This window comes from Dasypus novemcinctus, chromosome 17 (assembly GCF_030445035.2).
Source record: "Dasypus novemcinctus isolate mDasNov1 chromosome 17, mDasNov1.1.hap2, whole genome shotgun sequence".
NCBI lineage: Eukaryota > Metazoa > Chordata > Mammalia > Cingulata > Dasypodidae > Dasypus > Dasypus novemcinctus.
Genome location: NC_080689.1, coordinates 31,743,661 through 31,758,302, shown reverse-complemented (window position 1 = coordinate 31,758,302; position 14,642 = coordinate 31,743,661). Strand labels below are relative to the sequence as shown.

General features: G+C 40.7%; 1 protein-coding gene across 3 annotated transcripts in view; it reads right to left on the bottom strand.

Annotated features, from left to right (window-relative positions):
* Positions 1-12,627, bottom strand: part of PLEKHH2 (pleckstrin homology, MyTH4 and FERM domain containing H2) — a 134,642-nt gene extending 122,015 nt beyond the window's left edge. For 2 of the 3 annotated variants that reach the window (XR_011646095.1, XM_023588051.3), the window contains exons 1-2: positions 12,500-12,619; positions 2,550-2,679 (exon numbers count right to left, since the gene is read on the bottom strand). Coding sequence is in view for 2 of the 3 variants with exons in the window: in XM_023588051.3 (XP_023443819.1) it covers positions 2,550-2,672 (123 nt within the window). In the remaining variant the exon portion in view is untranslated. Of the gene's footprint in view, positions 1-2,549; positions 2,680-12,499 lie in introns of all 3 variants that reach the window. The other variant, XM_004447292.3, reaches the window with a different exon arrangement.
* Positions 12,628-14,642: the final 2,015 nt, after the last annotated feature.

The window sequence follows — 14,642 nt, the reverse complement described above, 5'->3', positions numbered from 1 at the left end:
TGACCATAACAAAAACATTGTATAGGGTGGTTGCAGTAGTAGAAAACAGCAGAAAAATCAGAGTTCAACCTGCGAAATGATATTTAGAGAGAGAGGAGCAAAAGACAAAGGATGGATCACTAATTTTGGGTTCAGATGAGTTTCTTCAACTTGGAGATATTTAAACTGGGATTTTTTTCAAGCTATAATTTTTTTGCTAATAGCATTAAATAAAGTAGACTGATATTGGGGATTTATTTCACAGGCCTATTATTGGGTCACCCTCTGACCCAAAGTGAATATGATTACACTAGTCTCTCCACCTAAAAGATGTTAAAACAATCATTTAAGATGATATACATGAATGTTTAAACTGAATGATGTTTCACTGGGTATTATGAGAATACTTCTGTGCTAAGAGAGAGAGCTTGGCTAGCAATGGAAGGAAGATTTAAGACCTTTTTTGGAAATAAGATACCAGTCTCATCTCCATCCCAAAAGGATTATACAAACTAGTGTTTCAGAAACCACCCCTGAGTTCTTCTGATCAGTTTTGAATGGCCATTAATATCACTCATCCATCTAGAATAGTGCTGTCCAAAACAAAAATACAATAAGCTACATGTGTAATTTAACAATTTCTAGTACCCACATTTAAAAAGTAAAAAGAAATAGGTGAAATTAAATTCAGTATTTTCTATTTAACCCAATATCCAGAATATTATCATTTCAACGTGTAATCAATATAAAAATTATTACTGAGCTATTTTACATTCTTTTTTTTTTAAGATTTATTTTAATTTATTTATATCTCTCCCCTTCCCTCCCATTGTCTGCTGTGTCCATTTGCTGTGTGTTCTTCTGTGTCACTTGCATTCTTGTCATGCAGCACTGGGAAACTGTGTCACTTTTTTTTTGTTATTGTGTCACCTTGCTGCATCAACTTCTCCATGTGTGTGGGCGCCACTTCTGGGCGGGCTGTGCTTTTGTCGTGCAGGGCGGCTCACCTTGCGGGGTGCACTCCTTGCACATGGGCACCCCTATGCGGGGGACACCCCTGCATGGCACGGCACTTCTTGTGTGCAGCAGCACAGCGCATGAGCCAGCTCACCACACAGGTCAGGAGGCCCTGGGTATCAAACCCTGGACCTCCCATATGGTAGGTGGACACTTTATCAGTTGAACCAAAACAGTTTCCCTACATTCTTTCTTATTGTCTTGTTCACAGATGTGACTGTAGCATTAAGAACTGTGTCCAATACATAATCAGCCCTCAATGAATTTTTTGAGTTAATGAATTAATGAGTCTATCAGTTTTAAACATATATTTATAATTGTAAAAAAAATTTTCCTGTGACATCAATTACATTTTCATGACATAATTAGAGTCGCATAAAATTATATCAAACTAAATTCTAGCCCGTATGATAGTTTAGTGAGATATGGTTAGTTGATACAAAAATCTAAATAGGTGCTTACTTTCAAATAAAGTATAAAAACACATTTCACTATTAACAGAGAACATTCTTCTATAGTCATTTTAATATAATTTTAATATGACTTAGAAGATCAAAATGCTGTCATGCTCATCTAAAAAAATCATTAATTACAGCTTTTCTCTCTGGAATATCTTATTCATTAAACACACGCAATTCTTACATATTCCACTAGCTTTTGCAAAGAGATGTTTTTTACTTTAATGTCCAATCCATTCTAACACAGGAAAAAGAATATGCCAAATACAGCTTCAAACACCTGACAAAAGTTAAATTATTTTCATTATTTTAAAAACATTTATCCCCCAAAGTACTGAGCTTATTTAATATAGATGAAACAGGTCCTGCTTTAGTTTGTTAGGCTGCCAAAAGCATATACCATAAAAGGGTTGGCTTCAAACAGTGAGAATTTATTACCTTACAAGCTTACAGTTTTGAGGCTGAAAAAAAATGCCCAAATCAAGGTATCATCAGGGGATGCTTTCTCCCGGAAGACTGGCTGTCAATAATCCTGTACTTCTCTGTCACATGGCAAGGCACATGGCAGTGTATGCTGGTGGTTTCTCCATTCTCTTCTGGGTTTCATTGCTTTCAGTTCTTGCTTTTCTGGCTTTCTCTTTTTTGTCTGAATTTCATTCTCTTATAAAGAACTCCAGCAAGAGGATTAAGACCCACCCTTGGCCATGCCTTAACTGAAGTAACCTAATCAAGAGCTCCTACTTAGAAGCAGATGGGGCTCAAGAAGTTGGGTACCCTCCTCCCACATGGGAGGTCTCAGGTTTGGTTCCCAGTGCCTCCTAAAGAAGATGAGCAGACAATGAGTGGACACCATAAGCAGACACAACAAGCAGAAACAATGAGCAGACACAGCGAGTAGACAACAAGGAGAAAGACAAGGGAGTTATTCCGGGGTGGGGGTGGGTGGGGGGGGGAGGGTCCTACTTAAGATGGATCCACATCCACAGGAATGGATTACCTTTAAGAACATGATTCTCTGGGGGTACGTAGAGTTCCAAACCATCACAGGCCCCAGATAACTGGCATTTATAACAAAGGTTAGGGAGAAAAGCTTACCTTCTCTGCTAAGAGCTCTCTTATCTTGCTTGCTTGGATTCTAAATTTCATGAGTTGGGACTCTAGAGCTATGCATCGTTCTTTCCAATCTACTGGTCCTTCTGGCTCAGAAAGCTCTGCCATATTTACTCTAGAAAATAAAGCATGCAAATGTCGTAACACCAATTACAACTCAGGATAATTCCTTAACTCACCCAATATATACATTCTAGTCACCATCTAATGATATCCACATACAAATTTTGAAATCTAAGGCAAACTCCAGAACTGGTTATAGCCTGCAGAAAGAACTTAGGTTCTTTCTAAGTGGGGGACAGGAAGGCAGAGTTGGATGCTCACTGGGCCACATACTGTAACTTAACTTCTGTCTCAGTTTTACCAGTTTAGAAGAAGAGGGATACTGAAAGTAATATACTATAAGCATAATAGCACTGTACAAACATGAAGTACTGCTATTATTTTAGCCCTACCCAACAGATAAGAGTTTTTAAAATCTATCAACTCTTAAGTTTACCATAATCTTAAACTTAAAGGAGTATTTCAGTTTGATTCAATTGTAGCATGATGGAAAACCTACAGAAATTTCTTATCAGTGCTACAATTATGGTTTAGTTTTGTATTACAATTATTACTTACCAACACCCTAAATTTGTCCAGGTCCAGGCTAAGTCTTTCAAGCCAGAAAGTTTTTGGCATATTTAACAGGGAAAAGTATTATGACCCTGGACAAATTAGTATAATTATTTCATATAAGAAAACACATAAATATGAAATTCAGAATCAACAGCATTAAGTGAATTGGGAATCAGTATTTTCTGTGATATTAACTTTCTTTCTAGAGGAGATCCATCCCAGGAAGAAGCACTGTAAGGGAGATGATAGGAGGCACAGGAACTCACTTTGCAGTTTTAAAGTGCAAAAAAACTATTACTTGGTTTTGGATGCATGATTGTTTATGGCTCTGGGATTCATAAAAGTAATTTTAAATGTTTGGTAAAGCTTTACCAGGTGATCTTAATAAACTTTAATTTTAAAATTTTAAAATAAATGGCCTGATAATGTATTTCTGAATTGTCCTTGCACTGCAGCACTGTAAAATCTGCATTAGGAATGGATCTCCTGGGGCAGCCAATCTGGGGGGGTCTTGGAGAAACCAACCTTGGATCTCAGAATCCAAGGATAGTACAGCAGTCAACGTATATTATTCTATCCTTTTGTTGTATAAAAATATGTGCCACTCACTATTAACCAAGTTTTCCCCCCATTATTTAGTATAACATAACTCCCTCCTTAAACCTATACCAATTTTTAAAAACTATTCATGTTGTTAAAAACCTATGAAAATATTTTTCCTAGCATAAACACTGTTTTGTGCATAAACCAGTTTTTGCATTAATATTAACATTATCACACAATAATTTAGCAATAAATAAAAGCAGAATTGTTCTACGAAGTCACCCCAACCACCTCTTAAGTCTCCAGATGCTTCTAGATCCCAGCCATAATTTAAGAGAAACTGATTGCTGTAGAGCTAGAAACCATTCTCTTTTCATTTCTTTGTTTTCAAAGAAGCTTCACCCATTGTTTTCTGATTTTTTCCGAGGTATATTAACCTTGTAATGATATTTTCATTACCCTCTGTAGCAGTTTGACATTATTTATGAATTCAAATAAAAGACACTATGTAAACTGATCTGTTCCTCTGCACATTCTACCCTTTGATTGTATTAAATTCAAAGGTTTAACATTTACGTGATTAAATTAAGATTAAGGCTTTGATTTGACCATGTCCGTTTATAGCATGACCCAGGATTGAGTCCCTGCTTCCTTGGTGACTTATATAAATGGACACTTACTCAAGAAGACACATAGATGATAAAGAAGAAGAAAAGTGGGAGAACTTTGTCAGTTTTGATCCTAGAGCCCAGCGGTGAGATGAGCCATTCAATTGATAATTTATAGCTCACCTTGTGAAGAGACCAGAGCAGCGAAGAAGCCCTGAGAGACAGGTCCTATGTTAGCCTACAGCTGAGATCAGAGAAGCTGGGCCCACGGAACCTTAAGAGGAAGAAGGAAGGAGAGACCAGGAAGATCACCCACCATTTGCTTCAACATGTGGCAACAGACTTTGGTGAGGAAATAACCTTGAGTTGAACTCTTTAGGGCCTTATAACTGTAAGCTTCTATTCCAATTAAATACCCCTATTAAAAACCAACAGATTTCTGGTACTTTGCATCAGCACCCCTTTGGCTGACTAATACACCCACATTAGCATTTACTACCAATCATTTAGAAGTAGATAATGCAATTTCCAGCGGATAATCTAGTAGACAGTATAAAATGTTGCAGTTACAAATTCTCAAATTTACTTCTACTTCATTTCTCTTCTCATTAGCTTTATAGTGGACAAGAAAAGGAATATGGCTAAAATATTAAAAAACAAAAGTAACCCTGAATCAGAGAACCTTAACTCTTAAACAATTCATACCATTTCATAGAAAAAAGAAGGATATATTACTCTAACTTAAGCAACATTAAGGATCTATTTCATCTTGGTTCATTTTTTGCCCTACATTCAAAATAACTTTTCAATATTCTACAGTAAAATTTCTACAGTTTTAAAAAGAATTACCATAAAGAACGTACTTTTGCAGCAAATGAAAGTCAATCATATAATGTACAACATTCATAAAATAAAGAACAAAAGCCATATGATCATTTCAATAGACAAAGAAAAAAAGCATCTGACACAATCCAACATCTTTCCGCAATTAAAAAAAAAAAAACTTAAGAAAGTAGGAATAGAATGGAACTTCCTCAATCTGATAAAGGGTATCTATGAAAACCCACAGCTAACAACATACTTAACTGTGAAAGACTGAAAGCTTTCTCCTAAGGTCAGGTATAAGACAAAGACATCCATTTGCTCTCACTGTATGCATTCAACATTACACTGGAGATGCTAGTCAGGGCAAGTAGACAAGAAAATGAAATAAAAGGCATCCAAATTGGAAAGCAGATGACATGATCATGCCCTAGAAAATCCTAAAGGTTGCACAAACAAAAAACTATTGAGCAAATAAGTAAGTTAAAAAAGTTTGCAGGAAACCAGATTAATAAACAAAAGTCAGGAATTAAGAAGAATAAGATATTTAGAAATAAACTAGCAAACTGAAAAATGCAAAGCATCAATGCAAGAAATTAAAGAAAACCTAAATGCCATGTTCATGGATTGGAAAACTTGATGGCAATACTCCTACATTGATCAACAGATTCAACGCAACCCCTATCAAAATTCCAGCTGCTTTTTTTTTTCTAGAAATTGAAAAATTGATTCTAAAATTTATAGGAAATTTAAGGGACCCCAAATAGCCAAAATAATCTTACAACATTGGAGGATATACACTTCCCAATTTCAAAACGTACTAAAAGCTGTAGTAATCAAGATTGTTTGGAACTGGAACAAGGTTAGACATACATAACCATGGAATAAAATTAAGAGTTCATAAATCAACCCTTACATTAACAGACAGCTGATTTTCACAAGGATGACCAGACCATCGATATCAGTCAGCTAAAGGGGTGCTAATGCAAAGTACCAGAAATCTCTTGGTTTTTATAAAGGGCATTTACTTCAGGTAGAAGTTTACAGTCACAAGGCCCTAAAGAGTCCAACTCATGGTACCATAAGAGGTAGTTTTTCACCCAAAGTCATTGGACATGTGTTGGAGCAAAATGGCAGGTGACGTCTGCAAAGGTTCAGCCTTCCTTCTTGCTTATAAGGCTCCATGGTCTCAGCTTCTTCCAATATCAGCTGTAGTCTGAGATAAGTCTCATCTCTCTCCCTGGGGCTCATTTCTCTCCAGCCTCTGGTCTCTGCAGCTGCAAACTATCAGGCAAATGGCTCATCTCTCTTCCCAGGGCCGCAGGATCAAAACTTCAACTAACTTCTCTACTGTGTTATTTTCTCTCTGAGTCCCCACCCACCAAGGGGGCAAGGATGCAACATCCTACTGATGTGGCCCAATCAAAGTCTTAATCATTATTTAATCAAGTAAAAGTGAAACCTCTGAATCCAATACAATCTAATATGCCCAGAGGAACAGACCAGTTTACAAACATAATCCAATATCTATTTTTGGAATTCATAGACAGTATCAAACTTCCATACCATTCAATGAGGAAAGTATATTCTTTCTAACAAATGGTGCTGGGACAATGGTATATCCATATGCAAAAGGATGATTTTGAACCCCTGCCCCTCCTACCACTTACAAAAATTAACTCAAAATGGACCAAAGATCTAAATGAAAGAAGCAAAGCTCTAAAACTTTTAGAAGAAAACATAGATGTAAATCTTTATGACCTTGGATTAAACAATTGTTCCTTAGATAGTAATCAAAGAAAGAAAAAGATTAATTAGACTTTGTGCTTCAAGGATACAATCAAGAAAGTGAATAAAAAAACCCACAGAATGGGAAAAAATACCTGCAAACTATATATCTGATATGGGCCTTGTATCCAGAGTATATAAAGGATAATTACAACTCAACAATAAAAAGACAAATAGCCCAATTTAAAAATGGACAAAGGGAAGCAGATGTAGCTCAAGTGATAAGGCCTCTGGCTACCATATGGGAGGACCCGGGTTCGATCCCTGGGGCCTCCTGGTGAAAAAAGAAGAGAACGTGTGCTTACACGATGAGCCAGTGCCGTGTGGCAAGCAGAATGCCCATGCCGTTAGCCAAGTTCCCACGCAGTTAGCTGTGTGCCCACGTGGCAAGCCAAGTGCCCATGTGGGTGCCCACATGACGAGCCAAATGCCCACGTGGTGAGCTGAGTGCCCACACAAGTGCCCCTGTGGTGAGACAAGTACCTGCAAGGCGAGCTGAGTGCTGATGTGGTAAGCCAAGTGCCCATGCGAGTACCCATGTGGTGAGCTGAGTGCTCACATGAGTGCCCACGTGGTAAGCCAGTGCCCACTCAGTGAGCTGAGTGCCCACACGAGTGCCTGCATGGTGAGCCGAGTGCCCACATGGTGAGCCAGTGCCTCGCAAGTTGAGTCATGCAGCAAGATGATGACACAACAAAAGACAGACAAAGGGAGAGTCAAGGCGAAGTGCAGCAGAGACCAGGAACTGATGTGGCGCAATTGACAGGGAACCTCTCTCCATATCAGAGATCCCCAGGATCAAATCCTGGTGAATCCTAGAGGAGAAAGATGAGAAGAGAAGACAAAAAAAAGAAACAGATACAGAAGAACACAGTGAATGGACACAGACAGCAAAAACAGCAGGGGAGGGAGGGGGAGGGGAAGGGGGAAAAAAAGCACACACACAAAAATAAAAATGGACAAAGAACCTGAATAGACATTTCTCCAAAGAAGATATACAAATGGCCAATAAGCACATGAAAAGATGCTCAACATCATGAGCCATTAGGGAAAATTAAATTGAAACCACATTTGAGATAACCACCTCATATCCACTAGGGTAGCTAGAATCAAAACAATAACTAACAACAAGTGCTGGAGAGGGTGTGGAGTAACTGGAACCCTCTACACTGCTGGTGGGATTATAAAATGGTACAGCCACTTTGGAAAACAGTCTGGCAGTTCTTCAAAGATTAAACATAGACTTACCATATGTATCAATTAGCCAAAGGGGTGCTAATACAAAATACCAAAAATTGGTTGGTTTTTTATAAAGGGTATTTATCTGCAGGAGGAGCTTACAGATACCAGGCTATAAGCATAAGTTACTTCCCTCACCAAAGTCTATTTTCCTGTGTTGGAGCAAGATGGCTGCCGACATCTGCAAGGGTTCAGGTTTCCTGGGTTCCTCCCTTCTCAGGGCTTGCTTCTTTCCAGGCTTAGGGTTCCTCTCTTTCCAGAGCTCCAGCTTAAGACTTCAGCATCAAACTCCAACATGAAAAACCCTCCAACTCTGTCCTTTGCCATGCCTTTTATCTGTGAGTCCCCAACCACCAAAGGGTGGGGATTCAACGCCCTACTGGCACAAGAGGTTTACATAATTACTTAATCAAGTAAACCTATGAATCCAATATAATCTAATATGCCCAGAGGAAAAGACCAGTTTTCTTTTTGGAATTCATCAATAATATCAAACTGCTACACTATATGATTCAGCAATTCCACTCCCAGGTATATACCCAAGTACCTAAGAGAAATAAAAATATACAGTGGTGCAGTGATGCTGTTGGGTTGGACTGTCCATGGAGCTGGGGGGAGGGTTGGGAGATGGCACATGTAAACTCTGGGGATTTGCAGGTATGTGTTTGAAACTACAATGTTGGGAATGTTCATTTGGCAAATATGGCAGGGGAGAGTTACTGGATTAGGGTGTTGGATGTGGTGGGCATTCAGGACAGAGGGCACCTGGGGCAGGTTTCTAGGGAGTGTGTCAGTGTTCATCTTGTCATAGTATATTATATCAGTGGATGGAGACCCACAAAATGGACAGAAAGGTGTTGGACTCCCATCTTGGGGAGTCCTGCTATGTTCTCAAATAGAGGGGCGGGAGTCTCTCAAGAGCATAGGCAGTGCCTAATAGGGGAGGACAGGCCAGTATGTCAAGCTCTCAATGTTGTTGCAAGTAACTATGAATCTTGTTCTTCAAGGAGTGAAGCTTGGTGGTTGCCCTGGGTCCCACAGAATAGATGAAACATGGGGCATTTTGGGAACGTTGGAATTGTTCTACATGATCTTGCAATGATGGATACAGGCTATGTTGAATTTCATCAAAATTTATAGAAATGTATGGTCCAAAAGGTAAACCATGATATAAATCATTAACCACAGTTAGTAGCACGCTTCAATATTTGTACATCAATTATAACAAATGTACAATCCACATGTAAAATATTATTAATAGGGGAAAGGGGAAAAGTGGGAGGATATTGGGTATATGGGAATCCCATATACTGTACATGACATATCCTATATTCTGTACATGACTTTTCTGTAACCTAAAGCTTCTTTGAAGATAAAATGAAAAAATAAGACACTGGGGGAATAAATGGAAAAAAACATCACTGACATAACAAGACAACAGATCTTACAGTGATAAAAGACGTCAAATTTTTTTTCATTATATATTTTTTCATTTCAAATTTTAAAAATTTTTTGTATTTTGTTATTTTTAAAACTATCACTATTAGTTAATTTACTTATTAATTTTATTTGGTTATTTTGTTGGCTTCATTTTTAAAAAAAGATTTATTTATATTTCCCCTTCCCCCTGTTGTATTTTACACTCGCTGTCTGCTTTCTGTGTCCATTCGCTGTGTGTTCTTCTGTGTCTGCTTGTTTTTTCTTTAGGCAGATCCTGGGACCTTCCAGAGGGGGAGAGAGGTGCTCAATCTCTTGTGCCACCTCAGCTCTCTGGTCTGCTGTGTCTCTTATTGTTTCTCCTCTGTGTCTCTTTTTGTTGCATCATTTGCTGTGCCAGCTTTCTGCATGGGTCAGCACTCCATGTGGGCTACCACTCCACACCAGCCAGTACTTCACATGGGCCAACTTACCACGTGGGCCAGTTTGTCTTTACCAGGAGGCCCTGGGAATCAAACCCTGGACCTCCTATATGGTAGACAGGAGCTCAATCACTTGAGCCACATCTGCCTCCCTGTTAGCTTCATTTTTTAAGAAGTTTTAGATCACGTGAAGGTTACAACTGTGGCAGGGAGGATCACTGGGGTGAGGTGTCAGTGATGGGGGGTGCATGGGAAGAGGTTCACCTGAGGTATATCTATAAAGCATATGAATGTGTTCATATGTTCATGGGGCATTGTCACGGTGGGTGGAGATCCACACAATAATGTAAAGAATATCAAATTCACATCCTGGGGTGCTCTGCCCCATTCTCTAATGGGACAGCAAGAATACCCAAGTACAGGGGCAGTGATTAGTGAAGGAGATTGAACCACTGATGGGCCCTCAATATTGATGACTGTACTTATGAACCTTTTCTTTTGCAATTGAAACACAGCCTAGTATTATATGAGGGTTTCCTATCAGGGTGATGAAAATGTTCTGGAATTAGATAATGGTGATGGCTCCACCATTCTATGAATATACTAAAATCTACTTTTAAAAAAACGTAAATTTTATGGTTTCTGAATTATATATCAATTAAAAAGAGCATATATTTACAAATGAATAAGGAAAAATAACAGTTTAAATGAAAATATAATAGGTCTACATTTACAAATTTAATAATCCATTGTTTGTGGTTATCCCTGACAATAATTCCACACACTCCAATAATTTAGAAGTAACTGTATTTTTAACTTTAAATATGGAAAGTATCAAATATGTATCTTACCAAGCATACTTTGCTATACTTTTCTGCTATGAAAATCAAACAATATATTTTAAGTTAAACATACCACTCATTCATTTAGTTATGCTAATCATACATTTCTTAGTGAAATATCAAAACCTTAAAATATTATCTAATTGGCATTTTAACATCTGCATTCCTTATTGATAAGGTCATAAAATATTTTTTTAAAAGCTCAAAACTACAAATTGGTTGGCTGATCCATACAGAGGTCTAGACATTTGATTGTCTCATCTAATTCTGTAATTTCAAATTAGTTAACAAGTATTAAGTAACTGTTGTGTTAGTGCAGCATCTTGGATAGTTAAGGATTCTAATTTTGAGCAATATCCACTGTCCTTTTCCTTACCATGGATTTTACAGAGCTTATCTATATAGCTTTGGGGGCTATAAGCAATAAATAAATAAATATCATTTCTAGAGTTTGAATTTGGAAGTAATCTACCTTCACTGTAGAGCACAGGGGAAAAGTCTTGATATTCCAAATAGCCCCAATGAATTTTGGAAATATTTACTCACACAAAATAAACTGTTTCCAATGGTGAAGTGAATGCTCTTTTCTCTGAATCCCTGACTTCCTGTTTCTCTTCCAAATCCCAAAAAGGAAAGAAAAAAAAGAGAAAGCATTCATCTTCGTAGACTGACACCGATGAAACTCAGAGGAACCGCTCATCGGGGACAGCTTAACTTGGCAAGGTAACCACGGTTTGTTCTGTGTATGTGTGTGTGGTTTTTTTCTCTAAAGCAGAAAAAGATGCTTTTTCTCGACTAAACTGAGGCATGCCTTGTTTAAGAAACCTCCCACCACCTAGTCCTACTTCGGCAGAGCCTGCCCTTCGGTGGCGCCGCCCAGAACAGCCGCGCTGCTCACTCCGCAGCTCCGGGCGGTCCAGGCACGCGAGGGCATTTTCACAAAGCAAGCGCAGAACTGCAGGTAGCGCAGCACTGCGCTTTTACAACGTAAACGGTGAAACTTCTCTTCTGCATTTCGCATATCAGAAGCTATGGCTAATGTGCTGCGTCTTTTCAAAGGTGGCCTAATAATTACTTCAGGGACAGCATGGTTTTAGGGCAGGTCACCTTAGGGCACGCTGACATTCGGCAACTCGAAGTGCAGAAAATAGTTCTTCAAAGTTTTGAGAAGTTTCGCTCCTCACATCACTGTGAGGGTTCCAAGAAGCCGAGGCCGAGCCACAGTACCCCTGGCAGAGTGGGTCACTCGGCGGGAGGACGCGGGGCTGCCCCGGTGCGCCCCCCGAAGACCGCCCGCGCCCTGTGTTGGCATGAGACGCGAGACCAGGGGGCGCAGAGCCGCCGGCCACTGCCGCCCCCCGCCCCACCCCGACCCCTGAAGACTAGACCCCGGATCAGGGGGCAGCGAGGGGGCGGACGTGGAGGCCGGGCTGCGGCGGGAGGCGCAGGATCCAGCCCCGCGCCAGCCCGCTCCGGCCGGCTCGCCCCCTCCCCCGGCTCGGCCCGCTGCCCACAGCCCCCGCCGGCGAGCCCCCGGGGACCAAGCGCTCTCGAGGGGGCCGGGCTCCCCGGGCGGCCGAGGCGCTGGGGTCCCCTCGGCTCCCCGCCCTGCCTACCTGCCTACCGCGGCTGCAGCCCCCGGCGGCGGGGCCGCACTTCCAGTCCGCGCCTGGGCCGGCGCTCCCGGGGCTCTGCGCCCACACCCTCCTCACTGAGAGCCCCGAGCGGGCGGGGGCAGAACACCGCCCCCTCCCAGGACTGGCGGCCCGGGTAGCCAATCGGAGGCCGCAGCCGGCCACCTGTCGTCATCGGGGGTGTGGCTATAACTTTGGCTCCTCCCAGTCCCGCCCCCAGGACAGAGTTCTGCGCGGTAGTTTCTACCCCTCCCGAGCCTTGCCTAAACCTAGACCTCAGAGCCTGTCGTAGCGGTCGCCTCCTTTCCATTCCCTCTGCCTCGACTCGGACCTGGACTTGGTTGTACCACCTGCCTGTCCAGCCCGAAGTCTCTCCTCTTGCCAATCTCTCCTTCATCCTCCTGCCAGGTTAATTGTCCTTCAGTACAGTTCTGATGTACACCCTGCCAAAGTCCTTCAGGGGCTTCCTTTTGCTTAATTGATCAAGGAACAGATTCCTTCGTTTTCTATTCAAGGCCTGCCATCCTGCTTTTTCAGGTTTCTTTTCCACTGCTGCCATTCGCACACTTGAGACCGTTGCAGGGTAACCTCCCACCCCAGGGAATTCCGTTTTGACACGTTTACCTACTTTTTCCATCCCCACCTTTAAAAGTTCTGGCAATCCTCTAAAATCTGACTCAAAACAATCTTCTCCAAATAACCATGCCTGCCGCCCCACCTAGAGGCTTCTCTCTTTTCTGCTTCCTTAGCATTTAGATGTTTGCTCTTCTTTGACATTTAACTCACTCTGCCTTATGTGCCACCCCTCCTAATCTCCTCATTAGACTGCGAGCATTTTGAGAGCAAGAGATTTGTTAGGGGCAATCCTTCCCCAGGTCACAAAGCCAGGCCAGACGAGTTACCCTCTTTGGTTTGCAGATGGTCAAGAGAGGGTATTACAAGGCTTTTTCCACTATAATTTTTTAAAGCTTACCTCACCTTATATAGAAAAAGGGCAACGGAGATAAAGGTTTACAAAGTTCCTTAGAAAGGACTACAATAATTAATGGTTGTGAGTATCAGGCTTCCATATTTCTTCCAGATGAGCACTAATTTTGGACTGGGTCCCAGTTTACCCCCACACATCAAATTCCTTTTGCCTTCTGTGGGAGCTGATGATGCATATCATATGAAAATTTGTCTTTCCAAACAGCTTGGGCAAACAAGCAGGCTGTAGCGAACTTATTTTACAGAGTACGCCAGAGTTAAATAAACAGAGTTTAAGTAGCTTGCATAATTTAACACAGCAAGTCAGTAGGGACCATGCAGGAGAAAGAAAGAATGCCAAAATAGAATCACTTCCGTTTTTGAGTCAGAAATGCTAAATAGACCAAGAGAACTGAGTGAATTCAGTCACTCATGAAAAGAAGCTTTCTAAACACGGCTGCCCCCCTTGTAAGGCTCAGCCAACATTTACTTACTGTCGGCTTTTTCTAGAAACATGACAAACTGAATTTGTTTGGCTGTGGAGAATGCTGTGGAACAGCATCCTGTGTCTGGCTGTGCTAAGAAAAATACATGGTACAATGGAATATTATTTGGCAATAAAAAGAAAGGAAGCACTGATATACACTGCAACATGGATAAACCTGGGAAACATTATGCTAAGGAAAATAAGCCAGACACAAAGGACTACGTATTTATGTGTCCATTTATATGAAATGTCCAGAATAGGCAGATCTATAGAGACAGAAAGTAGATTAGTGGGTGCCTTGGGTTGGGGGGATGGGAAGAAGGGGAGGGTGGCCATAACTAAGGAAACAGAGTTTCTTTTTGGAGGAATGAAAACATTCTAAAATTGATTGTGGTGACCGCTGCACAGCCTGTGAATATACTCAAGCCATTGAATTGTACACTTTAAATGGTGAATTGTATGGTATGTGAGTTATGTTTCAAGAAAGCTGTTAAAAAAGGAAAATACACATTGAATTTTATATTTTTATATTAGGTAGCAGCTGTTGGAAAATATATCTGGCCAGCTTTCATGAATGCTCACAGGACTATGTACCTTTGTTTCATAGTATTTACTTCAGTTGTAATATTATGTTTCACTGTGATTATTTGATTGTCTGTTCCTCCCACTGGA